Consider the following 27,806-nt stretch of genomic DNA (forward strand, 5'->3'; position numbering starts at 1 on the left):
ATTAAAGATGGATTGTTTATAATTCTTTCAAAGTAGGATTATTTTATTGTAAAAAAAAAAATAATGCAACTTTTTAGACTTTTAATACATGTTTAACAGCAGTACCAATAATTTTGAAAGGATATATATATATATATATATATATATATATAAAAGTCTGCAAAGTTTAGAGAAAGAATGTCAGAAATGAGAGGAATGGAAGAATGAGAGGCAGTGGGAATCCAATACAAAGACGTTCATCTTCTCAGAGGAGCAGAAAACCAGGACATCACATCAAGCCAAGAATCTGCTGATGGCACACATACATACACGCATGTTGCGAGAGAAAAAAGAGAATCTGTCAGTCACATGAGGGCATCACTTCTCCTTTTCATCCCTGGTTTTGTCCAGAGGTGTCCCCCTTTCACCTCTCTGCTGCCCCACCAACACTCAGGCGAGTAAGTCATTAATGTTTAGCTGGGCAGTGATGACAGCACTGACAGAGCTCATCTGTCTAAGAGGACGAGATGAGAGAAGGGGACAGCCCATCAAAGGATGCCACTTAGAGAGTGAGAAGCAGAAATGATGTGACAGAGTGGGGGGGGGGTTGTTGCTGGATGATCAGAAGAAGGCCCCGTCTTATGTAAAATGATGCTATTGTCATCTCTGTCCTCCCCTTGGTTTCTGTTTTTGTCTGTCTACCTCCCCCCCAAACCACCTATCCCCCCACCCTTCCACACATGCATGTCAGCAGTTTGATTCAGTACCTGCAGCTTAGTTACTCATTGAGCTGAAGAGGAACCAGAGCTGGTGGAGGTGTATGAACAACTGTCTGTGGGCAGCCACCGCTCACTGTGGTGGGGGTGCAGTTTGACTGACAGATCTGCCTGCATCGTCCATTCCCTTGTATAAAGACACAAGGTACAAAGCACAGGAAGCAGAGGGAGGTAAATAGCACTGAGAACAACTGTTACACTACAGGGGCGGTTAATTATTGGGAAGTTTTGGACTATCAATCTATAAGACAAGATGACACTGGGCTTTGTTTCGTATGCCGCTCTGGCTCTGATTTTCAGATGCACCCCGAAAGAATCATTGAGGTCAAAACTTGAAAAAAAAAATCTATCTCAGCTGCATATTTAAGTCACTTTGAAAAAGAAAATTAGTTTGTTATACTTCAGCTGTTGCCTTTATGGCAAACCCATTGCATAGAGAAGCAAACCTACAAAAAAACATGTATTTCTGCATTTATGATGATTTAGCCAGTATTTCCCTCCATCTTTCCAGATACGTCACAAGTTAATTGAGAAGGTGCTTTGACTGCTCTGACAAGTTAAGTAGAGGGAGCACCATCATTGTCTTTCAAATCAGCTGTCAGTGTGTTTCTGCTGTCAGCAGTTTCACTCACTACCTGCCTGGTTAATCATCGAGCAAATCCAACCCGCAAACTGCTGGAGACGTATGCCCACCGTCACACCGACACCACCACAGCCCCCACCCAACGCCTCCATCATTGCCACAACAGGACAACATCTGATTGACAGATTAGCAAGCACTTTGCTTTTTCAAAGAAAGACTGAGAAAAACAGGGTGGAGATGAGGGACTGGAGTTGAAGGGGACCCTCGCAGAGGAAGTGGGAGGTCGAGGAGGTGTGTGTTTGTGTGGGTAGGTAGGTTTGAGGAATCTGAGGCACACAAGTTCCCTTGATTGTATTTGTGCCAGGGGAAAGCTGTGATATAGGAACTTTGAGATTTCCAAAATTGCTGCATTAAACATGGAAAAAATTATTTTATGTGATAGACCAGCACAAAATAGTGAGTGATTGTGAAGTTTGACAAAAAGGCTGGATATATTGAACTCCTTGTATAAATAAATAATTTCTAGAACTACCTTTTGCTGCAATTACAAGTGCATCTACAGCCTGAAATTATTCCCCAATCTTCCTTGGCTCTGTTAGCATAAATGTTCAACTCTTGCTAAAGCTTCTCAGTGAAATTAAAGTCTTAACTTTGACTCAACCTTGATAACACATGAATATGCTGTGATCTAACCATGGTCTGGCACTATGGGTTATTGTTCTGCTGGAAGTTAAACCTCCGCCCCAGTCTCAAGTCTTAAACAGCCTTCAGAAGTATTCTTCCAGGATTAAATTGTATTTATCTCCATCCATCTTCCCATCAGCTCTGTCCAGCTTCCCTGTCCCCACTTCATGATGCTGCCACCACCATGTTTCAGCATTGGGATGTTGTGTTCTGGGTAATGTGGTGCTTTTTCTCGACACAGTATTTTTCTATGTTGACAGGACAGATCAATTTTGGTCTCATCTGACCAGAGCACCTTCTTACACAAACTTCTCCCGTGCGTATGTGGCAAACTGCAGTAGACACTTCTTATTACTTATTTTCAACAATGGGTTTCCCTTTAGCACTCTTTCAAAAACACTAGATTTGTGGATGGCACAACTGATTTGTCAACTGATTCTCCCTCCTGAGCTGTGCTTTTCTGCTACTCCTCCAGTGTTACCATGGTCCTCTGGGCTGCTTCTCTGATTATTGCTTTCCTTGCCCAGTCTTTTGGTTTAGTTGTATGGCCATGTCTTGCTAGACTTGCAGTTATGCCATTCCTTTGATTTTGTGGCTTATGGACTGAATAGTGCTCTGTGATAAGTTCGAAGCTTGAGATATTGCTTTATAATCTAACCTTGCTTTGCACTTCTCACCCACTTTGTCCCTGACCTGTGTGTTTTTTTCCATGGGCTTTATGATGGTGTTTGTTCACTAATGTTCTCTAACAAACATCTGATGCCTTCACAGCTGTATTTACACACACAAATAAAATTGCACATAGGTGGACCATGTTCACCATGACTGAAGATGGCAACTGGTTGAACAAAATTTTATTTAAGGTGGTCAGAGGGAATGATTGATACACCACATTTAAGATTTTTACTTGAAAAACATGTACTCTTTTTATCTCACTTCATAACTTTGCACTACTTTATGTCAGCTCAAATCCCAATAAAAAACAGTGAAGTATGCTGTTGCGACATGAACAAATGTTAAAAAAAAGTCCATTGGGTATGAATACTTTTGCAAAGCATTGTATATGATCATGTGAAACTGAAAACCTAACACGAATAACATCTCATTTACAGGCAATTTCCTCTTTTTTCATGCAAGAAGAGGAAGATAAAAAGTCTTGGCAAGTAAACAAGCACTCTGGTGAAAGTCAAATTGCCTCCCCTATTGGACATTATTGCAGCTACAACAAACACTCATGCCAACTTCCGGATAAGGTTATCCCCTTGCCAGTTCTCTGCCCCCCTTTTATCCCCTCATGCATGCCCACTGAGATTTGATTTCAAATGGAAAAATTAATGGGAGAATAATAGCCCTGGGCATCGCTTTCCTCCATGCACATCTCAGTGGGTCTACAGGGGCGTGGAGAAGGAGGAATAAAATTTAGATGAAATCGCCTCACTTGGTCTGCGATTCTACTGTGACATAGTCTCGCACACATGCATAAATACATCCGAGACCATCATAACCCCACCTACTCTTACACCCCAAAGGGTCTAACTTTCAAATATTAGCACAGCGGCTGTGAGGATTTAAAATAAATAAAAAATGAGCAGTTCTCCTGATAATTCTATTAATGTGTTTCATATTAATTTTCACTTCCAGGACAGTTGTTATTTAGTAAAAACTATTGTTTTGAGAACATTCCAAGTTTAAAATCAAAAACTGATCAAAACAACTATATTTAAACCAGATTCATAAACATTTCTTCTCATTTTCTTCACTGAATCTGCTGTTGGAGAATTATACTTGCTAATTGTAAGATTATTGAAGTTCTTCTTGCAGCTCTGAGTACCTAAGCTATGATATGGAGGGTTTTAAAGGGAAGAAGCAGATGCACACTCACACAAGATGTACAAGATCCAGTTCAGCTGATACAGGGCCAGGTTGGTTACAGGCAACATTAAATCAAAGTTAAGAGTTGATGCTCTCAGGCAAGCAACACATGAAGTATGCATGCCTGGCTGGTCTAGAGGGGGCGGTTGTTAAGAGTTTAAAAGCGGAAGATAAGTTGGTGTAGAACCCGCATTGATGTTGGGGAAGCCCACTGGCACTTTCTGTTCAAACATTTGAAAGGACAGACCTGCCGAGCTGCAGCAGCCAGGATCAGGATCCCTGCTCTTCCTCTTTCTCCTGACTTTGAGGAATTTTTCGGTGAACAAACTCCCAGTGCTCTCCTCTTACACTCCCCACACCTCATCCAAGAAAGCTGCCTCAGCAAAATGTGAGATATGGACTAACAGAGATAACTTTCCAGGGTTTATAGGTACTTCTGTCTCTTGTTGGAGACAAGTGCCTTGTCTGCCCCTTGACCAGGTCCTGCCACAAGTCTGTCTGGATATGTAGTCACTCCTAACTAAAATGTTTGAGCTCATTTAAAATGGATGTTTTTTTGGCACAGACCTGGCTTGTAAGCATTGTCCATTTTATTAGATTACATTTTATACCTGAGGTCTGGGCCATTCCAGATGCTTGATGGTAAACTTTCTTTTGCATATCAAAGCCACTTTGATGTATTTGTATTTATCAAAGAATTTAAAGGTTGTCATCCTTTATTATTTCACCTATTTTGAGCAATGCACCACCGTCAACGGAACCCAAACACAGATTGAAACTGGTTTTGGAACAGGCAAAGCAGCCTAATATTAAGTTTTTGGTATTGCCCTAATATTGCCATATTGAAAATATGTTTACTAAGCTTACAAAGCAAGAAAACTAATAAGAAATGACAAGAGGTGAAATGTACTTCCAAATCTTTGTCATGACTATGTTCATGGGTACAGAGAACATGTGGGTTTCATTCAACTTAGAGACATTTATTCAAATATTAGAGAGGATGTGTGAATAAATCACAATCACAGACTCAGTCCAATTGACTGAGTTCCCTTGGAACGAAAAACCTTTTACTGACTGGCAAAATAAAGTATCTTAAAATAAAATAAAAGCATTGTAGGATAATTAGAATTGATTTGGAATGTAAAGAAATTAAATTCAAATCTATATGATTGGATTGATTCGATTATATATTTATGTATATAAATTGGATCTGCTTGTCCGGTAAAGTGCCTTCAGATAACATTTGAATTAGTGTGAATTGACACAAAGTGAATTAGCACAAAGCAAATTAGCACTAAAAAATAAACTGACGTGGCCTAAATATATTGTATATTGCCTGTGTTTTGAGACCTAAATATATGAGAGAAAATCTATCACTAAACTTAAACTTCTTCACCTATGTGTGTTCATTATACATTGTAGGGTCAGTCCAACCCCAAAGAGGAAAGAACATCAGAATATAAATCACTCAAAGCCCAAAACAAATACCTGCCAATAATGAGTGTATGTAAACATCTAAAGAAATAACGTATAACCTTTCCAAAGAGCGTAAACGTAGACTTTGACAGCAGCTAGTGATGGAAATAATTCAATCCTCCTCATTTTGTCCTAATTTGTCCACAATCCCCCTAAAACTATAATAGTCACATGTTCACTAGAATGTGCCTCAAACGGTCTAAACCATTCTTTGAGTATCATCCAAAAATGTCCTTCTGTGAGAGAAAAAGAACCTAATTCAAGGTGACTCACCTTTTGAGCTCCAACAATCTTACAGACACGGTTATAGAACAAGTGAGAGCCTTGTACCTGTTAGTGTTTAAACTGACGAGTTATGGGACCTAACCTGCAAGTTGAAGGATGCTGTTTTAAACAGGGTACCTAAATCAGAGCAGAGATAGACAAGGTTTACAATACACCAGGAAAAAACAAAAGTTGTGGAGAAATGTCTTGATTACTAATGGCATGATACTTTTATTCCAAAACAATCCAGCGACATCCCTTCAGGCACATGTTGCATTAATTGCTGCTTCCATTGAGCCTGCAGACTCTACCATCTATTGCTCGCATCAAAGAAACAACACAGCAAACTTTATGAAATTTTTATTTAATGTTTTCCCTTCTCTTCCTTTCCCTCCTCTGCTCTTTCTTCCTTTTCTCTCTCCACACCCTGAGCTCCCTTCTCCCTCTTATGTGGCACCACCGAACAGACAAGAAAGACTTCTTTCTGCCATGTTTTTCCATGCAACTTCCTTCCTGCCCAGAAGCACTGGAGTATCTCGTTAGTTCTCTCACAGCTAACATTACTCCTGTATCTGCCAGGAGCAAACCGCTGATTGGAGGGTGGTAAGAAAACATAAGGTTTATAAGGGTCTTTGTAGAGCTATAAAACTGTAGTATTATTAAGCTGCAGTGATTAGAGCTACAAGAGGCTCTAAAGGAAATAGATGTGAGAATTTTCCCTCTCTGTGGACAGTGTATACTGAAGAGCCCAAGTTTCATCAGAAAGTTGTCACATTCAAAGACAGATTGCAAGATCACCATTAGTGTGATGTCCTCATTTCTTAAACATAAAACAAAGGTTTGTAGAAAGCTTTAATTTCCAGTTTATTTTCAGTAAAGCGGGCTCCATCTTAACTCTGACAGGGAAATCCAACCAAGTCCCTATTATTCTTGCATCCGTTTCTCTAAAAACCTTTAAATATGCACTTTGGCAATAAAAACCAAAGTATTTATACCTCTTGAACCTTTCTATAGATTGTAATTATAACCACAAACTTCAATGTATTTTATGTTATAGAGCAACAAAACGCACATAAGAGAGATGAGGGAATAACACATTGCCTTGATAATGATAAAAAAAAAAAAGTCCTAAAAAGTATGGGATACATTTGTATTCAGCCTCTTCTAATCTGGTAACCAATAATTGTTAGGGCATGATGACAACCAAGGAGCACACCAGACACCTCACAAAACGTCTTGGCCCTAATTCAAAATGCTTTGTGGGGTAGGAATATTAAAACAACACCCTTAAGATACCATCACCACAGTGAAACCTGCTGGTGGCAGAGTCATGCTGTAGAGTTGCTTTTCTACAGCAGAGATGGTGAGGATAACCTGAGTTGACAGTAGGATGGATGGAGGTTATACGGCGTAATCCTAGAAGAAAACATGCTGGACGCTGCAAAAGACTTGAGACTGTGAAAGAAACCTCAGCATCCACCAGAACAACCCCAAACTCAGCCAGAACTACAACAGAATGCTATTAGATCTGACATATTTATGTATTAATATGGCCCAGTCATAATCCCACAGAGAATTTGTGGCAAGACTTAAATGTTCTCAGATAACGAGCTTTAGCTAGTGTGCAAAAAGGAATGGGCAAACACTTTAGAATATAGATGTGCAAAGCTGGTAGAGTCATACCCCAAAAGGTGGTTCTACAAAGTACTGGCCCATGGAGGTTGAATGGTCTATCACATAAAATCCAACTAAAATAAAGTGGTTTGTGGTTGTAATGATACATGTGAAAAAAAAAACTCAACTGGGATGGATGTTTTTGCAATGCACTGTCAGCTGTGAATGAAACACAGACACACACACACACGTATAAATCACTGCACCTGATATCCGAGTCCATGGTTTAAATAATTAAAGAGCTTTAATTCCTCAGGATTTAGCACACCCTGACAGTAGGGCTGATTAAAGAGAATGAAAGATACACTGAGAAAAGGAAAACTAAATGCTATTATCCATTAGAAACACATAGAAATTTAAAAACACATTACTACCTCAGAGAGGGACAAAAAAATAATCACAATAGGCCGTATTAAGTGGGACCAAAGACTAGATCAAAAAAGACAAACGTTCTTTACTGGAGCTACTTAATCTGCTTGTAAGGATATTTATGTATCTGTAGGTAGAAGAAAAACACATTGTTTCCATGTAAAGATTTGTGTTACAGTCCAAGGTTGATCTGAGACATCAAAAGTTATTGGAACAAAACTAACGCAAAAGCATACAACCAAAGTAAACAAAAGAAAAAATTAACAGCCCAAGCATCCCTAAAAAACCCAACCACTGTACTTTTCTAACCCTGCATGCAAGCAATATTGGAGTTGCATTCAATAAAAGAACTAAGACTTTTAGGAAGAGATAGAAAAGCAATGCATCTTGGATCACTTAGAGTTTCTATTCCAGCAACACATCACAGCACTTTACAGTTATATTACCTCACCATGTAATTTCAGTTATAATCACCGTTTCAACTATTACTAAATTAGTTCACTAATTCCTATTCCTATCTGTGACATTTTCATTTAATGCACTTACAAGCAAAAAGAAAATGCTTGTGAGAAAACACTAATACAATAAAATCTAGGTTGATCTAGCAGTGTCACAACTAGAACTGTCAGGGAAAGGTGGAACTCTAGTGCCCCCCAGTGGCAAAAAAGAGGTTACAAAAATTAGGTGGGAAAAAAACAAAACCCATACAACCAATTGATGTGGACCTTTTTGCATCTTTGAATTCCCAGTATGATGAAGTTAGCCCTGTTAATTTAGGAAGTCATGAATAATATTTACCAGAAGGCACAAAGACACAAAGGGAGGAAGATTACAATGAAGCAATTCACCAACTCTGGGTCTGTTTGACCCTATACAAGTTCTTTTCAGCACATCTTGGAAAACAAAATGGGAAAAACAAACAGCCTCACACACTTTAACCAGAAACAGCATAGATTTATACGGATCCCTTTTTCTCTCTCCAGGAGGGTACTTACGCACAACCGTTCTTGGCGAGGATATCATTTATTACTGTTGCTCGACAACCTTCTCTCATAAAGTTTGTCATTTGCTGACGACACTCAGCCACCTAGTGGTCGACCCCTCTCATAACATCAAGTATTGACAATTTTTTCACAACTTTGGAAGTTTTTGGTTGTACGACACAAGGTCATTATTAGTTAAGCGACAAACATAGTTGAAGAGATGCAAAACTAACTACCAAGAACACAGACTCAGTAGAGGGGAAGATAAGAGATTATCACATAGAAAACACTGTATCAGTCCTAAATCAAACAGTACAATAGGTTTAAATCATATTCCATATTGTTTTATTCGAAATCTTTCAGATTTTGAAGATACAACCCAATGTCCCCTTGAAATATTAATTACCCATAGCGCTTCAGTACAACCGTCCTCTGGATAGATAAATTAATGATACAGTGTTTTTTTGTTTTTGTCTAAGACAATCTCCCGCTCTCTTTCTCTGGATTCCTATTGCTACATTGTTCCGCACACTTCACTTTTCCATGAGGGATCGCTGTAAAGCCTCCTGAATCATTGTGTTCTCATCTGTCGCGTAATCCTGCAGGAAACGACAAGAGAAACAGAAAAAAAAAAAAAAAAGAAAGATTATCCAAAAGATTATTTTTGAAAAGAAAATTTGTACTACTGAAAGTGTTTAACGCACAACAAAAGTATCATAGGAGAAAGTGTGTCTGATCTTCAGGTGCTGGAAAAAGTCAGTACTCCTGTAGTTGGGGTCTCCCCAAGGCATTGAGGCACAGATGGGACACACCTTACAGAAGTGAGAGGAATAAAACAACCATAAACATTTTATTGGTCATAATTACAGACATAAAAAAAAACATAACTGCACCACAGTGTGGATTTCTTACCACTTGGCGCATATCCCGTGCATGTTGGGTGGTGCAATGTTCAACTAGGCCATCCTGATCGAGGTTCTGGCAGTTGCAGTAGGGACAGGAGAAGGTGAAGCGGTTTGGCACCGAACTGAAGGAAAGGAACAAAAATAACTCTGTAATGGTTGTTTTTGTGCATGATTACAATGAATTAAACTGTAAAGATGTATTTGTTGTGATTTCAGCCTACTAATTATGCAAAGGAACTTCTGGAGGATAAAAAGAAAGTGAGAGCGACATTTAATTCATGATACATGCAGAGTTATTACACGTTTTTCATGTAAAAATAAATCCACACTTTTCTTAACCTAAATTTGTATTGGTTTCCTATTAATTTCTCTCTTATTTTTGTACAAAACAATTTCCATTGAAGGGAAGAAAGACCCCTCTACACATGGAAAACTAGTAATGGAACATACATGAACCAAAGACTGACAGACTGACATGAAGGGATGAAGGACACAGAGGAAACAAGTGTAGGAAGAACACCAAGAATTAAGGAAATAATTAAAGACACAAGAATAGGGAAAGGGTGAACAAGGAAGGAAGGAAGGATGAATGGACAAGAAGAAAAGATTTAGGAAAGGAAGGAAAGAGAAGAAGGAGACAAGGAAGAAATCCAAAACAAAATAAAGAATAAAAAAAAGAATGAAAGACACAGGGATGGAAGGGTACCAGGAAGATGGGAGGAAGGAAGGACACCAGGAATAAAGGAAGGAATGAAAGAGAAAAAAAGAAGGTAAGGAATGAAAGACAGAATGATACAAGGAGGGAAGAAAGGAGACAGAGACAAAAGGTTGAAGGACACAAGGAAGACAAGAAACAAAGAAAGACTCAAGAAACAATATAAAAAAGGATGGGAGAACAGATGGAGGAAGGAAAGAAAGATAAGAAAGAGAAGGACACAAGGAGAAAGGGCAACATTAAAAAGATAGGTGGAAGGACATAATAAAGAAAGGACACAATGAAGGATGGAAGAAAAAAACGTCAATGCCAAGAAGGAAAGAAGGACTTAGGAAAGGCAATGAGGAAAGGAGAAAGACATAGGAAGGAAGGAAGAAAGACGGAGGGATGAAAGAAAGAGAGGAAAGACACAAGGAAGAAAGTGGGAAAGGAAAGAAACCAAAGCCACAGGGAAGGTCATTAGCAAGGAAGGAAAAAAGGAAGGAAGAGAACAACCTTTAGATTATGGGAATAGAACCTGGAAATAAAATTATTTTACCACACTTTATTTTCCTTTTCCATACCTTTTCAAACTGAGTAGGAGCCCTGTACATACAGTGCCTTGTGAACGTACTCGGTCCCCTTGAACTTTTCAACCTTTTGCCACATTTCAGGCTTCAAACATAAAGATATAAAACTCTAATTTTTTGTGAAGAATCAACAAGTGGGACACAATCATGAAGTGGACTGAAATTTATTGGATGTGTCAAACTTGTTTAACAAATAAAAAACTGAAAAGTGGGGCGTGGAATATTATTCGGCCCCCTTGCGTTAATACTTTGTAGCGCCACCCTTTGCTGCAATTACAGCTGCAAGTCTCTTGGGGTATGTTTCTATCAGTTTTGCACATCGAGAGACTGAAATTCTTGCCCATTCTTTCCTGCAAAACACCTCGATCTCAGTCAGGTTGGATGGAGAGCGTTCGTGAACAGCAGTCTTCAGCTCTTTCCACAGATTCTCGATTGGATTCAGGTCTGGACTTTGACTTGACCATTCCAACACCTGGATATGTTTATTTGTGAACCATTCCATTGTAGATTTGGCTTTATGTTTTGGATCATTGTCTTGTTGGAAGATAAATCTCCGTCTCAGTCTCAGGTCTTTTGCAGACTCCAACAGGTTTTCTTCCAGAATGGTCCTGTATTTGACCCCATCCATCTTCCCATCAATTTTGACCATCTTCCCTGTCCCTCCTGACGAAAAGCAGACCAAAACCATGATGCTGCCACCACCATGTTTGACAGTGGGGATGGTGTGTTCAGGGTGATGAGCTGTGTTGCTTTTACGCCAAACATATCATTTTGCATTGTGGCCAAACAGTTTGATTTTGGTTTCATCTGACCAGAGCAGCTTCTTCCACATGTTTGGTGTGTCTCCCAGGTGGTTTGTGGCAAACTTTAAACAAGACTTTTTATGGATATCTTTGAGAAATGGCTTTCTTCTTGCCACTCTTCCATAAAGGCCAGATTTGTGCAGTGTACGACTGATTGTTGTCCTATGGACAGACTCTCCCACCTCAGCTGTAGATCTCTGCAGTTCATCCAGAGTGATCATGGGCCTCTTGGCTGCATCTCTGATCAGTCTTCTCCTTGTTCGAGATGAAAGTTTAGAGGGACGGCCGGGTCTTGTTAGATTTGCAGTGGTCTGATACTCCTTCCATTTCAATATGATTGCTTGCACAGTGCTCCTTGGGATGTTTAAAGCTTGGGAAATCTTTTTGTATCCAAATCTGGCTTTAAACTTCTCCACAACAGTATCTTGGACCTGCCTGGTGTGTTCCTTGGTCTTCCTGATGCTCTCTGCGCTTTGAACAGAACCCTGAGACTATCACAGAGCAGGTGCATTTATACGGAGACTTGATTACACACAGGTGGATTCTATTCATCATCATCAGTCATTTGGGACAACATTGGATCATTCAGAGATCCTCACTGAACTTCTGGAGTGAGATTGCTGCACTGAAAGTAAAGCGGCCACACTTTTCATTTTTCTATTTGTTAAACAAGTTTGACACATCCAATAAATTTCATTCCACTTCACGATTGTGTCCCACTTGTTGTTGATTCTTCACAAAAAATTTGCATTTTATATCTTTATGTTTGAAGCCTTGAAATGTAGCAAGAGGTTGAAAAGTTCAAGGGGACCGAATACTTTCGCAAGGTACTGTATTTAATCATAAATTTTACCTTGAATGCATTTCTCTTTTAATGTCATTTTTTTTATTTACTTTTCCTTCTTTGTTGCGTAAAGTACTTTAATTTACCTCTTGCATGCATTGTGATACAAATAAACCTGCTTTCCTTTACAGCAGTTGGTGTTTCAGACACCATGACCTGAAAATAAGTACGTCATCAACATCTCTCAAAGCCTCAAAAACCAAACTCTGTTCTTTACCCTGACAGAGTAAATCTAAAACAGAAAGAAGTACATAGTTTAAATACGCAGGATAAAATAGGATTAGCAGCGCACTTTAAGCTTTAGACTTGATGGCCTTTCACTGACATGGGCCAAAGTGCTGCTAAAGAGTAGCTTATTATACAACCTCACATTAGAAAGAAAATGTCAGGTTTACTTTCACTTATGTTTTGATGCTCATTTTATTTTACATTTTGCTTTTACTGACCTGGATTTTAGACCAAAACGGTATAAGAATTTGTGAATTTTTCTACTTTATAACGGCCCTTCAATGCTCAGCAACATATTCGGACTTTCATGGAAAATAAAACCTATTTAATGAATTCTCCTTGCTGCATTCTTCGTTCCCCGAAATATTTTAGTGTAAGCAACAAGCAAAAATACCAGTTTGTCAAGAAGTTGTTTTTTTGTTTGTTTTTTATTCCTGTTTGGGGGCAGATCCGTCCAGTACCAGCACATTCTGCTTCCACCTTCGGGACTTTAAACGTGCGTAGAATATGGTCTCTAATGTTCGTGCTGGGAAGTATAAGCAAACCTCAAAAATAAACTACTTTCTACTAGTTTCCCTGAAAGAACTAAACAATTCCATACATGGGATATAGACCAAAAATAATATCACAATCTAATTTTGAATATAAATCTCTCCCTGTATACAGTCTAGAGCCTCACAATCAAATTTATAGCAGTAAAACATAGACTTTAAACGTGGTTATTCCATGCATAATTAAATAGCAAAACTGTGCAGCTAAAAAGCACCTAATAATGATTCTAATCAATGAAGTTGTGAAACATAGATAAAGCTTTTATTTGTGCAGAAACCCATACCACCATGAAGAACAGAGTCTAGCTGATAAAAGCCTTCGTGAATATTTTTGCACCGTTTGTCTGAAGCAAACAATTTAATTTCTTTAAAAAAAATAAATACAGTAAAATACTACTTTGTCTGTCTAGAATAATGTTGAAGCCTAACAGAACATAGCAAAAAATGCCATGTCAAAATAAAGTTAATAAAAGCTCTTAAGCAATTAGTTGCATTTTTAAATGTAACTCAGTAAATTGCTTCCATTCCTGTTTCCTGAAGAACATTTCACCTAAAATATTTAAATGATTGTGTTTACAAACTTGAGATTCTCTCTCCCTCCCACACATTTCCTTCGTACCTCCAACTGTAACGTCACAGTGACAGAGATGTAACAGCAGTGCAATTAATTGGCTACACACGAGTATGACACCAAAGAAAGGGTACTATTTCAGCTACTTTAATCCACCATTACAACAGCATCCACAGCCACTGTGCATCATTAATAAATGTCTGTTGTTTGGTAAATGACAAATGTCGCCTGTGCAGTGTGGCGCTTCGGCACTAAAAAGGTTAAACGGCATCAGTGTTGGAATCACTCATGCAGACAAACTCAGCCATTGGTGTTATATTTTCCATGAGTAACTCTGTCAATGTTTCTTTTAAGCACCACACACTGACTAAAACAAAAACAGAAGTAATGCCAACCTTTTTTATATACCCTCAGTTAAGAGTTTACTGGAACCGGAGATGTCTTATGACACATAGATGTAGATAACTAGTGCAGCAGCATTGCCCTTTCAAACGGAGGTGATATGACTCGGTTACAAACTACTTAACATAAAGAGCAAGGAGACACTCAATGTCTGCAGGTACATCTTACTAATTTAGAATATCATTAAAAAGATTACTTCAGCAATTCAGTTTAAAAAGGGAAACTTGCTTATTTAAATAGATTTCTTAAATATGGTGATATATTTCAAGTGTTTATTTCTGTTATTGTGATGATTATGGGTTATAGCTAAAAAACAAACACAAGATTCAGTTTCTTAGAACATTAGAATGTCACAATTAAAATATTTTTAATACAGAAATGTGGCCTGCTAGAAAGTCCATATACTATATAGAATATGGACTCAGTCCTTGGTTGGGGCTCCTTTTGCATGAATTACTGTATCAGTGCAGCGCTGCATGGAGGTAATCAGCTTGTGGCTCTGCTGAGGTGTTTTAAGGAAGCCCTGGTTGCTGTGATATAGTGGCCTTCAACATGTCTGCTATCTCATCTTTATCTTGGCAATACTAAACAGATTCACCGTGGGGTTCTTGTGAGAAGAGTCAACTGACCACTGCTTTTGGCAGTGTGGGTAGGTGCCCAGTCCTGCTGGAAAATGAAATCAGCATCTCCATAAAGCTTGTCAGAAGAGAGATGCATTAAGTGCTCCAAAATTTTCTAAGTAGACATCTGCGCTGGCTTTGAAATTAAATAAACACAGTGTACCAACACACACAGAACCCGCCTATTACTGACTCGGGAAACTTTACAGTGGACCTCAAGACATTTGGTATCTGTGCCTCTCTAGTCTTCCTCCAGCCTCCGGGACCTCAAGTTACAAATAAAATGCTAAATTCACTTTCATCTAAAATGAGGACTTTAGACCACTGAGCAACAGTCCAGTCCTTCATCTCCTTAGCCCAAGTAAGACACTTGTGACCTTGTCTCTTTTTGAGAACCCCATGTCCTGGATATGCCAGTGTGGTCAATCTTGAAGCATCGACTCTGGCCACAGGCCAAGCTTTGTGAATCTCCTACTATCTAGAATCCCCTCAAGGCTGTGGTTGTCCCCGCTGCTTGTGCAGAGTTTTTATTCACACTTCAAGATACAGCACTCAGAACAGCCAGCTGCTTTAGCAATTACTTTTTGGGGCTTACTCTCCTTGTGGCTTTTGAGTCATTAGTCTTCTCCATAATTGTTTAAACCCTAAATAGCCATACCATAATACTTCTGTATTACAAACTGGTTTAAAGATTTGTCCAATACAATATTCTAATGTTCTGAAAAACTGAATTTGGGGTTAGGGTTCTGAATGACAAGAAATAGACAATTAGTCTGTTAAATGAAACTATACAATAGTTTCACTTGTTGAATCAAATGAATGAAATCAAACTCAGCTTTTCAATAATAGTCTAATTGATTTGAGTTCCACCTGTAAAACAGGTTGTGTAGATAATAACAGGGCTGTGCTTCTTAAATTAAAGCCGTCGTTTATGTTAATGCAGTTCTAAATGTATACAACCCAAGAAAAGGCCGTCATTAGAGCCAAAATATCTTCCTACACTACAATATAGCGATGACTGTGCAGCTCATCCTTTACCTGATAATGGCGGGCTGATTTTGGGCAGTGCTCCTCACCCCTTCTTCAATGTACTCCTGGTATTTTGAACAGGCAGCTGTGTGGCTTCTCATCTGGGAGAGGCCAATCTTGGGAGGAAACAGATAAAATACTAGTTTATTATAAACACAATTCAGTCTTTGTTGCAATGGTCACATTAATGCCCAACTATAAAGATTCAAATTCAGATTAAATATAGAAATAGGAGTCACCATGTGTTCTTAAACACATTTCACATAAAGCTGCCCAGGATTTTTTATTTTTTTTTTTTATTAATCATACCTGAACACCACATCCCTTGCAAGCTGCCACAGAAGAGCGGATGGAGGCCTCTAAATCAGCAGCTTTAGTCCAGGCGTTCAGAGTTGTCCTGCATACAGCACACACAGGCTTCTGTGGACGCAAACATTCTTGCAAACAGCTCTGGCAGAACCTACCACGGAACAGAGGAATGAATATAAAGATATTGCGGTCAGAACAAATGGAATTGTGATCTGTTTTGGGGTTTTGTTATTTGAAGACAACTTTTGTTTAATTGTATTAAAAATGTACGCCCTTTGTAAGCGGATAGTGGAGTCACTGCTTTTTTTAATGCTACTTGGATGAGGTTCCCGTAAATCCGAAGGAAAGTCCCAACCTCATGAAGGCGCAGGGAGTTGTAGTCTTTTATAGCCGTTTTAACAGCTGCTGCAAAGGGAAACAAGACTACAATTCCCGACTGAGGCCTCCTTCTTGATGTAAACAAAACTGAAACTGACTTAGCAAGCTATAATGGAGTTAAACACATAATTATGCGAACAAAGTAGAACGACAGAGTCTCGACAAAAAGCGGACACACACACACCGTGAACATTTTTGGGACATTGCTCCAGCAATGTCTTTAACATTAACCCTTTGCTCTCATTGTTTTTAACTGGTACCGTTGCGTCGTTGGTGGTTCTAGACGTCGGATAGGGGGGGAGGGAGATCGCAAAATTAAACAACATACTCACGTATGACCGCATTGTGTTGTCAGGGGACTCTCGAAAATTTCAAGGCAAACTGGACAGACGAAATCCGTCACGTCGCTGCTCGCGTCAGAGACACTCTTCTTGGGCTGTGCTGAGCTGAAGCCTCCGAGCATCGCCATTTCTTTTCTTCTCTGAGTCAGCCCCAGTAACACCAACTGTACCAAAACGTCACCGGGTTCGGGTTCTTTTTTTTAAGCGCGCGGGGAGGAGGGAGGGGGGCGGAGCTTGTAGAATTACGACTGAGGCTGTTTAACATTTGAAAACAGTGGTGTACTACAGATCTCTGGAGACCTAGCCACCAAAACAAAAACAAAAAAATGCTAGTTTAAGCTGGCAGCCTATTTATTGCTGGTAATTAAGCAGTCAAGCCTCAAATCTGCAGTGTCCGTCTATATTTGTAAAATGTGCATTCTTTTTAATACCAAGTGTATATTACATAAGATATATGAAAATGAATGCAACTCTTTAGTTGGGAAATCTCAAAGTTTCCCGGTAAGGTATAAAAGGTGGGAATATTACTTGAGAAAAACCCTTGGCTTGCACTTTTGTCCATCCTGGAAGCTTAAGTGAGCTTCTGAATTCATGCTGAAAAGCCATGAGACATTTTGAATTCATTTAAGCTTTATTAGAACTGCATTATATTATTTGTATCATAACTAAGCCTATTGCACTTGTTAATAACAAATAAGAAAAAGGGCTGCCTTACTTTCATCTGTGCACTTGTAAAATTTACATGCCAACATATTGGCTTGCATGTACAATCGCTATCATCACATTAATAATGTCTCACTTCAGAGCAGAAGAACTTTATTTTTCTTACCACATCTTATACTTGACCAGCTCATTAAACAATGGGTAAAATATTGATGGTATTATTGTAAAGTACAATGCACAAATATAAACCTGAACCTCAACAAAAACGTGTCCAAGAAATAGGTCAACATCCAGAAGAAGTACAAGGATATAAATAATAAATAAATAATAAGTATGGCTGCACGGTGGTGCAGTTGGTAGCACTGTTGCCTTGCAGTAAGAAGGTCCTGGGTTCGGTTCCCAGCTGGGGGTCTTTCTGCGTGGAGTTTGCATGTTCTCCCCGTGCATGCGTGGGTTCTCACCAGATACTCCAGCTTCCTCCCACAGTCCAAAGACATGCCTGTTAGGTTAATTGGTAACTCTAAATTGCCCTTAGGTGTGTGCATGGTTGTTTGTGTGTTGCCCTGTGATGGACTGGTGACCTGTCCAGGGTGTACCCTGCCTCTTGCCCATAGACTGCTGGAGATAGGCACCAGCTCCCCCACGACCCACTATGGAATAAGTGGAAGAAAATGACTGACTGAATAAATTTAGCACCTTAATTTGAAAGATTATAGATATTCTGGGCAGCACAACTAATCTCCTGATGGCATCTGATGCTGATATTCTCTCCATGCTCATCTTTATTGATCCGAGTCAGATGCAGTCAGATCATCCGATTGTGTCTTTAAACACCATCTCACATAACATTCTTCTTAGCGGTCTTACTTCCATGGCCATGAACCCCTCTCAGTTTACTTTAAAACAGCTGCATCAGCATTTTGTTTCAGCAACCTAACCTTTTCCAATCAAAACCCAGTACAATTACCTGTAGCTTTCTTTGTAGCTCAGTACTTGGACTGCTCCTTTTTAAATGTAATCTGTTTATCATATTTTATTTGTTATATTTGCACGTTACCTGTTAGATTGTCTTGAATGTTTTGAAGGGTGTCTAATAAAATATATTATTATTAATAATAATATTATTGTTGTTCATAAAATGGAGAAAAATACGAATGTTAAATAGTGTTATTTGGATCACATAATTTTGGGATTCAAAGTAATTAATCCTAGTTAAAAACCTTGCCACAATGATAAAAAAAATTTGAGAGGACCGGAATGTGGCAAAGTCTGAAATAAGAAGAAAAAAAAGAAATACAACTTTTCTAGAGATCCTTCTGATCTTCCTTAGCACGTGGGTCCCTGACGCTGACGAATTGTTAGCACTGAGCGCATGCGCATTGCGATGAAGGGAATTTTTAACAGCTGAGGAGGTGTAACTAGCCAGGCTAACACTTGTTTGAGGTAAGGTACGCGGGGAACGGCGTTTTTGTTCAAAAGACGGTGGGTTACAGAAGTATCTTTACTGTAATTTACACAGGCGGTGTTGCGTTATGTTTATGTGTTGATAAATGTCTTTAAACCCGATAAATAGATCCTGGTTACGATGGAACGCCCTGCTAGCTAGAGGCAAACGTTAGCTAGGCGGCTGTGACGAAATGGGCGTTCACTGCTTCGTTTAGTTTGGGGTCTCTCTCGATCACTGTTTCGGGGTTGAGATGGAGAATCCATGTAAAAGCGGTTCAGTTGTTTTCTCTTGATCTTTGAGTGCGGCTGCTGATGTTGTCGCAGCTGATATGCGCAGTGAAGGCGGATGATAACATTTCGCGCTAGCTCGCTGTTACCCGATGCTCACTGTATTTGTAAAGAAATTGGAAAAGCCAGCTTGCCAAAAAACAAAAAAAATAATAATAATAATAAGTACGTCCTTGCTTTTCGTTGGGAAACATTCCTATGAATAAAAAAAGCTACACATCAGAATTCTTTCATGGTAGTTTGTGAGGGTTGTAAGTGACTAGCTTCATAAAGCTAGCTGCACTTTGACAGAGCTCACAGTTTAACTTTCACAAATGTAAATAGATAAAGTTTTTCACTCTCTTCCTTAAATGTGCTTATTTTACTTTACCAATCCTTGTCTCTGTCACTGGTATAAACATAATGATAAAAATTCAATCAGTCCAGGTGAAAATGTGATTTGACCCACATTCAGAAACCCACGCAATGCATCCTCTCAGCATCCCACTCATAGCACTGATACTGCCACAGCTCGTGGTCCTCTGTACTGTCTGAACCATTGCATTTTCAAAACAAACATTGGTTGATATATAGATATGGTTTTTGTAATTAATAACACATGCATGTGCCAGTAACCCTTTAGTGAAACTCTGAGGTGATAGAAGGGCTACATTGTACTACTCTGTTCTGTACAAGAGAAAACTGTGACAGTTTTTTTGTCCTGTCCTTAAAATGACTTTAATGACTTGTAGAAAGGGTATAAAACCAATCCATTAATGTACCAAACAACTGTTTAGCCAGCAGCAACCTGTTTTTTCTTCATTTGATGTGAGATAATTTTTTATTTTTTTTTCAAAATTGTTCTGCTTTTTTCTTTTTTTTTTTTTACAGCTTGAAAATTGCTGAGAGAGAACCCTTTCGTCAAGAATGGCTCTCTCTTCCAGATGAGTGACCTCAAACTCTGCAAATACAAAATCAATGGAACTGCATAAATACAGCTTTGAATTAACAGAGAGCAATTACTATCCTTACTAAATAGGTCTGTGTGACACAGACCTCTTTGTCTGGAAACAAGTTATGCTTTGAGACTGAGAAGAGATGCCTACACAACTGTACAAGCTGCTGCCTTGCTCCATCAACTGAAAGCTACCAGAAAACGGTTTTTTTTTTGTGTTTAGAGGATGGGCTACTGAGTCTGTCTGCTCTTCTCTCCAGAACATTGTAATTGTGTATGCCAAGGTGGACAGTAAATAATGCTTGCCGAAAATGGTGCTTGAATGTGGCATCACAATTCGAGGCGTGCCTGAAGGGCTGAGGCTCTCTCTAACATCTGAATGACAGTCTGTTGCAAATAATGGATGCCAAGTTAAGAGAGGACCTGTTTCGGAGGTATGTGACAGCGCTGGAAAAGCGTCTGGAGGAGGGAAGTACAGGGACTGGAACTACACTGGAAGGAGACAAAAACAGACACACAGACAGCGAGGGCCTACTGTCCACAGCGACGGCTCTGCTCGGAGCCTATCAGCCGGATCCTGGACAACGATTTCGCATGGTGCGTTTCTACGAGATGGTGGAGAACTCGCTCCGATGCCAGAGAGGAGGCAACCTCAAGAGCCTGGAGAGGGCCTTCCATACACTGGAAACCATCTGCACCAACCTCCTGCTCTTCCCTTGGAAAAAAGAGTTCCGATGTATAAAGGTGAGTCCAGTTTATTGTTGTAATGAGTTCAGAGGTGAAAAAAGTTTTATTAGATAATACAGATGCCATAAAATTTAAAATTTCGTATCGGCTTACAGTGATAATGTTTCTGTGAGCTACACATTAAACAATAATGGACATGCAGGTCACACCTTGGTAGAAGTGAGATATCAAAGTTTGAACTGAAAAAGATTTTATGTTTCTGGGCTTTTTTTCTTATATTTTTAATGGTGATTTCTGATTACACAACTGCACTAATTGTAATTGCTCTTGTTTAAGTCCATTTGGTTATAAACATTGTTGCAAATGTCAGAATTGTGATTCCAAAATAATGTCAGAATAATTTGTTTCTGATTTATAAAGTTGAGCCTTTAAGGGTTGCTGGGTTTTGTCCAGACGCTTCCTAACAAGTGAGTTTTTGGAGAGGGCATGGACCTGCTTTTGGAGAGTAAAAAGTACTATAAACATGGACTTTTTTTCTGTATTTGTGGAATTTGGATTAGGTCTGAGCTGTGTTTTGATTGTGTTTCCTCCTTAAAGGGTCATCTTAGCAGTTATATACTGTTGTTAGCAGAAAAACTACCAAAGTATCATTTCACTAACAAATATCCATAAAATTTAAAGTGATTTTTGTTTTTGGATCCTGGCTGTTTAAGTGCTGGACAAATGAAAGATTTACTCAATTTGTTTTTAAAACAACCTCGGGTTGCATTCAATATCCTGAGCATTTTAAGGGTCTTTCTTTAGGAAATGGTTTGCAGTGCTTACTGTCCTTTCACGTTTGTTTATTTCTGACATTTATGTAAACACACAAGCAATTTCTTATCTTATAAAATGCAATGAAATACTTTCCTTGCTACAAATTATTCTTCATGTTTAAAAATCTAACTAGTATTTCTTATAGCTAATTTATGAAGTTTTAGATTAAGCTGTAGTTATCTTTACCATGTTAAGCAAAAAGGTGTATCTAATAAGAGACTGTTTTGTAAATTTTAGACCAATTGAAAGGATGTCACAAAAGTGACATCGTGAGCTCATCTTTGTTTGAAATGCAAGCATTGTGTGGCTTGTCTTTACCAGATTTCTTTCTCTTTTAGACCTTCACAGGCCCATATGTGTACCATCTGCAGTCTGCCATATCTGACGTTGAACTCCAAACCCTAATGCGTACCATTGGATATACCTGTGACCATGATTCACAGTTCCGATTGCTGGACCACCCAGGGGACAGCAATCATCTCCGCCAGTTAGCGTTTGAGCTGTTCCTGGCCCAGGCAGAATGTCGTCTCCTAGGGGAGGTAGTGGCTCTCGCCCGTGGTTCAGCCTCGGAGCTCGAAGCTCTGGAGCTCCGCCGGGGTTGTAGAGATGATGCGGCTGGCTGCGCTGAAGCGCTGCGCCGACGCGACAGCCTTGGGGTAGATATATCTCGGTTGTCTGTTCGACCATTGGATATAGAAAGGCCTCATGCCCACCACCTGAGACGAGGAAGCCGACCGTCCAAGTCTGTGGATGTTACAGATGGGGCAGGTCACTGGCATCCAGCTGTTAATAAGCCTGTTTTGAAGGCATCATTGAGTCTAAGGAAGGAGCCTCTGTTTGTGGACGCAGAGGAGGATATGAAGGATGAGATCATCAGGCCCAGCACCTCGGCATCTTTTTTCTCTATCGCAGCTCCACCCTCCTACAGCCCTGTTGCAGACTTTTTTCCAATGCAGTCGCCTCCACCAGTCGACCCCTACACATCCTACAATATGTCGACCTTGGATGACATTGACCTGTACACAGAGAGGGGTGGTGTTGGGACAGGAGGAAGGCAAACTCCTTCTCGACCACCGTCCAGAGAACCCCGTGATGCCAGGGATGGCTGGCTGCTTAAAGCTCATGGTAGTGTGAAGTGTCAGGGTTGTGGACTGGGATGCTCCCCAATGGCGTCCTGTCAGAGGTGTGACATGATTCTTTGCCCTGCCTGCTATGATATAGACCCATCCCCCTGTTGTGGCCTCCAGGACTACCACCTAAAATCCCCACGCCCGCTTGATGGATACATTCCAGTGAAAGAAAAGCTGTCTGTCTACTCTAATGCTCAGTCACACCCCCATCTCCATCCGCACCCCCTTACCCTGACCCACTCTCATTCTCATTCCCATCCTCACCCCCAGATGTTGGAAAAACCCCTCATGCCCACCAAACTGTTTCCCAGTAAGTCGGTTGCTATGACAACACCAAAGGCTGGGAGCACAGAGCGTATAAGCATGGGGGGTTCAAGGTGTGGGTTTTGCAACAAGCCAGGTGCAACACACACGTGCGTAAACTGCTCTAAGGTGTCGTGTGACTCTTGCATGGGGTTGTATGCAAAAGATATGTGCACACGAAAGAATCCTCAACACAACTTTGTGCCCAACCATCAGCTCAACTTTAAATCTGGCACCATATCACACGTGGTGTACCGATGAAGCAGACAGACAGAATAATTCCCTGCAGGCGGCTCCCTTAACATGTAATGTAGTTTTGCACTATTGCTCTGCTTCAATAGGTCTTTCTTTGGTTTCTGTTTTTAATCTGGTGGTTTCTTCTCCGACTTGTACATTCTCACCCACTGACAGTAGGCCCATGGAATGCACATGCCACAGATTCATATCATTAACCCAGCTCTCTGCTCGGCATGGGCTGGTATGAGGTCCTCACGGTATGATGATCTTGACTAAAAATACAGCTGTGTCACAAACAATTTAAAACAAACAATGTTAAACGAATCAGAAGCATTAGTTGTTCGCATCGCTGCTGAAAGTTTGAGACAGTGATCATTATAGGTATATCTTTTACAGTTATTGCTAAATTTAGTAGTAGTTTTGAACTGTTCCTTCATCTTTTTATGGTTCTGGTCTTTATAATAGCCAGACTAATTGTGTGACTATCTGCACTGGCAGCCAGCCTTGATAACAGTGACCCTGTTAAACCGTAGGAACAGAAAGACGAACAGTTTTAGTTTTGAAAGCTCAATTTGTAACACCTTCTTATACCTCAGTACCTATAACCGGCCCATGCCTAGTCTCTGCCTTGTAAAGCTGCAAGCCTTTTCTCTACTATCGGTTTTATCAGATCATGTGCTTTTGTTGTTGTTGTTGTTGTGCTTCCCATTGTTCTCAGATTTTTACTCTACTCCAGGGGAAAACTGGACAAGTTAATTCAATTTCATCTCATTTTGAATGAAATCTGTCCTGATGAACATTATACACTTTGCCTAACTTCGCAGCTAAAGATTCTTCTAATATATAAATACATATACATAAATAGATACAGTATATATTTATGTATGAATGTGTGTATGTATGTGTAGAAAAGACCTCTGAGCTTGCCTAATATTAAAGAAATGTTTGAGAAAACTTGAAAAAACATAAACACTGGAAGTCAGTAACTGTTCTCTGGGACAATGTGAGACTGTTAAATAGGCACGAGGATGTACATCTCGCATATGCTGGTGTACGGTGGAAGATATCCGTAAGAGACGTGTGTTCTATTTAAAATATGCCTTGTAAATTTACCCTGAAATATTTGTGATTTTTTTTTTTATGGCTCAGTTTTAAACGCTGCTGTGAACTCGAGACGTTAAAGATGTTTGGCATCGATTTCTGTCAGACAGTTGGTGTCAGATCCAAGCCTGGTCCCTTTTCATTACTCCCCAAAAACCCCACATAACTCATGAGGCCTCCTCCACAAATTAGTGATTCTCCGTCAGTTTCAGGTGGGGGGAAATGTAATGCTTGTTAACAAGTCAAGTGACTAAAAAAAATGTAAAACTGTTTGGTTTTTGGCGGTCTGAAGATGTGTGCTCCTCAATGGTTTCTGTCTATCTCAATTCACATCAGCTTACACCCAGTTTGATATTGTGGATTCAAACTTGTCTCTATATTCAGAGGAAAAAACACAGAAGAACAAAGCATTTCATCAACAATTTGTCTGTAATTAAAACGTTGTTTAATAACCTCAGAAAACCATCTAGACTTACTATAAACTGAATCAGTTTTAGAGGTTTATTTAGTGAAGGAGAGTTTTTTTTTTTCTTCCATTTGAATAATTTGCAGATAAAAAGCTGGAATACATGTGAATTCTAAGAACGCATTATTTAACCTGGCTACAAAAATACTTTAATTTATTTAATAAGTAGCATAACCTGTTTTAATTTCATTTTGAAATTTCTATTTTGCATTAATGAACTGGGTTGCATTGTTTTCTCCTTTTGGTTAGATTTGCAAAAGACAGAAACCTGTTGCAGTTCAGTGTAGCACTGACAGCTCAGAGCCTCATGATTCATTTAAACTTCATCACTTTCTAATATAGAGATATATAACATTAACACTACGTCTTGGAGATGCACCAATCAATCAGCCAGAGAGTGAAACAGGAATAATTTTCCCTTGATCGGCTCTGATGGATGATTGGCAGGTTAGTTCAGTGTATAGATGCATCAGCAAATGGCATGTAGCTTGATGCATATAGATAAAGGTTAGGGATTAATGCTTTGATGCATATATGAGGATAATGTTCTTTTTTACGTTTGATTTAACACTACTGCTACTGTCGAAGAACCTTCAGCAAATTTGTTATCCTTTTTTTTTATGCTATAGTGCTGAAAATAATGGAATCAGTAGAAAAGGCTTCAAAGAAAATGGGACATCAGCATTGGCCAGGAAAAGCCTGATTGGTGCATCTCTTAACTTTTTTTTGTTCTGAAATGTTACTTTTGAGCACAGCTTGTGCATTGCAAGTTTACATGAATTGAACTTCTTGAAATCTTTTAGCTTGCTGTAAAACACGGAGCCCCCCTTAGATCTGTTGTTGGAGATATACTGCTTAGGTTTAAGCATTAGCCCATACTTCAGTGGGAACTGGTAGTGTTTATTCTAGTTCTCCATTTAAAAAGGCTATAGTTACCAAGGGCTAATTTTCAGTCACTTCTCATTAAAAAAAAAGTTAGTCTGATTCATTTTAAGACTTCTTGGCTGCTTGAGCCTTTATGTGCTGTCAGGATTAACCTCCGAATGCCTTACGACTGTATAACTCTCTTATCAGAGAATATTTAGTTATTTTTTTAATGTTATCAAATAGTAGGTTTTACCAATCTGTTAGTTCAGTATTGTTATTTCATCTCCAGGCTCCAATTGTAAAATTCATTTGTGCAATGAAGAAAATATGAAACAAAAGTAGACAAGGTTCCAGATATTTTTTAAGGTGCATCTTGAATTTTTTTAAAGCATAATATTATACACCTGTATTGGGGTAATGTGATGTAATGACCATGTCTAACTAAGAAGTTAAATATTTGTTTTCTTTATGTAGATGTTATCTGAACTGATATTGGATTCAGGAAGCAATGACTAATTTTGAACCTTTTCGTTCCTTAAAACCTGAAGTCATGTGTCGTGTCTTAAACCTTTTAAAACGGATAAAAAAAGGAATGTTTCGATATCAGCTTGATGTAGGTTGAAGGCTCTCTAAGATATGTCAACATTAGCCAAGCTCATGTATCAAAAAGTCTTGTGATCTTTAGGGAAATGTGCAATTTTTTTTTTTTCCATCCAGCCAAGCCTTTCTAAATGTTTCAGCATTGCTGTATTTCAGTAGCTCTGTTTGCAAATCATAACCAGCATCAACGAGAACTTTCAGAAGTATTGAGCCATGTCTCCAGAGTCATAATTTTGCCAAGTGAAGAACAACTCTCTCCTTCTCTCTCTCTCTGGAGTGGAAACAAATATATTGTATAGCTTGTCTGGATGTAAAGTTAATGTAACATATAAACCTGTGATTTTTGCTGAAAGTAAGTTTTTGTCTGTAGATCCTGGGCTACTAAGAAGCCTAGGAAGGAAATCATCAACATAGAAAACCACTTACACTCCATTTGACGTGGCTCTGACTGTAAACAATAGAAAGATGACTTGTGTTGGTCACTACAAAGGGCTAAACAGTCTTGAGGGCTGCCTTTAGATGGGTTGGCTCTATTTTAGAAGTTAAATGAGAAACTGATGTTGTGGTAGTTTACATTTATAAACTATGAATTACTGATTTCTTGGATGAAATAAAGTTGTACATCAATCTTACTCCAGAAATACTCAAGACATTGTGGAAGATGATACTCCCTTTACCTTTTTTGTGGTTATCTAACCAGTATTATTACTGGTTGTGTAGTTAGGCTGCCTCATTCATCCCCTGTTTCTATAGCCTTTCTCCTGGCATGCTTTGTTCAGAACCATCCCCAAATCCCAAACACCCACCTACCTTGGCACTAAGGATCATCGCACAATGTGTTTGTGAAGGGGTTGGTAACTTAGGATCAGTGTGTAGGCATAAATGGGGTAGAAAGGGAAAATAGCCAAAACTGTTAATTGGTGAACATTATATATATAAATATATACATACACAAATATATATATATATGAAAAAGAAATGTAAATGAGATTTTATAAAATAATTTGAAGAATAAAATTCTAAAAACACAATCTTGCTCTGATTTTTAAGACCTTTATTGGTGTTGGTGTGTGTGTCTTCCCGTTCATCTTTATGTGGATTGTCTGCAGGGATCAGTACCACAATGAAGTTCAAGAACCTATATGTTGATAATCATGTATATATTTCTTGTGATTAAATTTCTCCTAAATTGGGTAATTGCCTGTTCTACACAGTAAAGCAGGTGGAAGGGGTAACGCTTAGTACTGTTGTGGAAAATGCATCCCCAAATAGATGGTAAAAAAATAGAGGCTTAAAAAGAAACCTGGATGAAGGTTTGAACATGCCACACTAGCACTAGGTTT

General features: G+C 39.1%; 2 protein-coding genes across 3 annotated transcripts; one reads left to right on the forward strand and one right to left on the reverse strand.

Annotated features, from left to right (window-relative positions):
• Positions 1–7,528: 7,528 nt before the first annotated feature.
• Positions 7,529–17,106, reverse strand: rnf114 (ring finger protein 114). Its single transcript, XM_047368504.1, has 6 exons — positions 16,917–17,106; positions 16,207–16,357; positions 15,907–16,013; positions 9,573–9,687; positions 9,365–9,472; positions 7,529–9,259 (listed from the first exon to the last, which is right to left on the reverse strand). The coding sequence occupies exons 1-6, from the start codon at positions 17,051–17,053 to the stop codon at positions 9,194–9,196; spliced, it is 684 nt and encodes a 227-aa protein (XP_047224460.1). The 5' UTR covers positions 17,054–17,106; the 3' UTR covers positions 7,529–9,193.
• A 1,868-nt stretch (positions 17,107–18,974) lies between these two features.
• On the forward strand, positions 18,975–27,494 carry spata2 (spermatogenesis associated 2). 2 transcript variants are annotated; one of them, XM_047374893.1, is made up of 3 exons: positions 18,975–19,031; positions 20,193–21,000; positions 22,098–27,494. In XM_047374893.1, exons 2-3 carry the CDS (start codon positions 20,656–20,658, stop codon positions 23,451–23,453), a joined length of 1,701 nt encoding a protein of 566 aa, XP_047230849.1. In that variant the 5' UTR covers positions 18,975–19,031; positions 20,193–20,655; the 3' UTR covers positions 23,454–27,494. The 2 variants fall into 2 exon arrangements, with proteins under 2 accessions (XP_047230849.1, XP_047230857.1); XM_047374901.1 differs by having other exon boundaries at positions 18,980–19,070.
• The last annotated feature ends 312 nt before the right edge of the window (positions 27,495–27,806 follow it).

The sequence above is a fragment of the Girardinichthys multiradiatus genome, chromosome 1 (assembly GCF_021462225.1).
Source record: "Girardinichthys multiradiatus isolate DD_20200921_A chromosome 1, DD_fGirMul_XY1, whole genome shotgun sequence".
Classification (NCBI taxonomy): Eukaryota; Metazoa; Chordata; class Actinopteri; order Cyprinodontiformes; family Goodeidae; genus Girardinichthys; species Girardinichthys multiradiatus.

Coding starts and splice junctions, on each gene's coding strand:
- rnf114 (XM_047368504.1), bottom strand. CDS start 17,053: ATGGCGATGCTCGGAGGCTTCAGCTCAGCACAGCCCAAGAAGAGTGTC. Junction 16,358..16,916: donor ACAACACAATGCGGTCATAC/GTGAGTATGTTG, acceptor GTTCCGTGGTAG/GTTCTGCCAGAGCTGTTTGC. Junction 9,260..9,364: donor TCTCCTATGATACTTTTGTT/GTGCGTTAAACA, acceptor CGTTTCCTGCAG/GATTACGCGACAGATGAGAA.
- spata2 (XM_047374893.1), top strand. CDS start 20,656: ATGGATGCCAAGTTAAGAGAGGACCTGTTTCGGAGGTATGTGACAGCG. Junction 21,001..22,097: donor AAGAGTTCCGATGTATAAAG/GTGAGTCCAGTT, acceptor TTTCTCTTTTAG/ACCTTCACAGGCCCATATGT.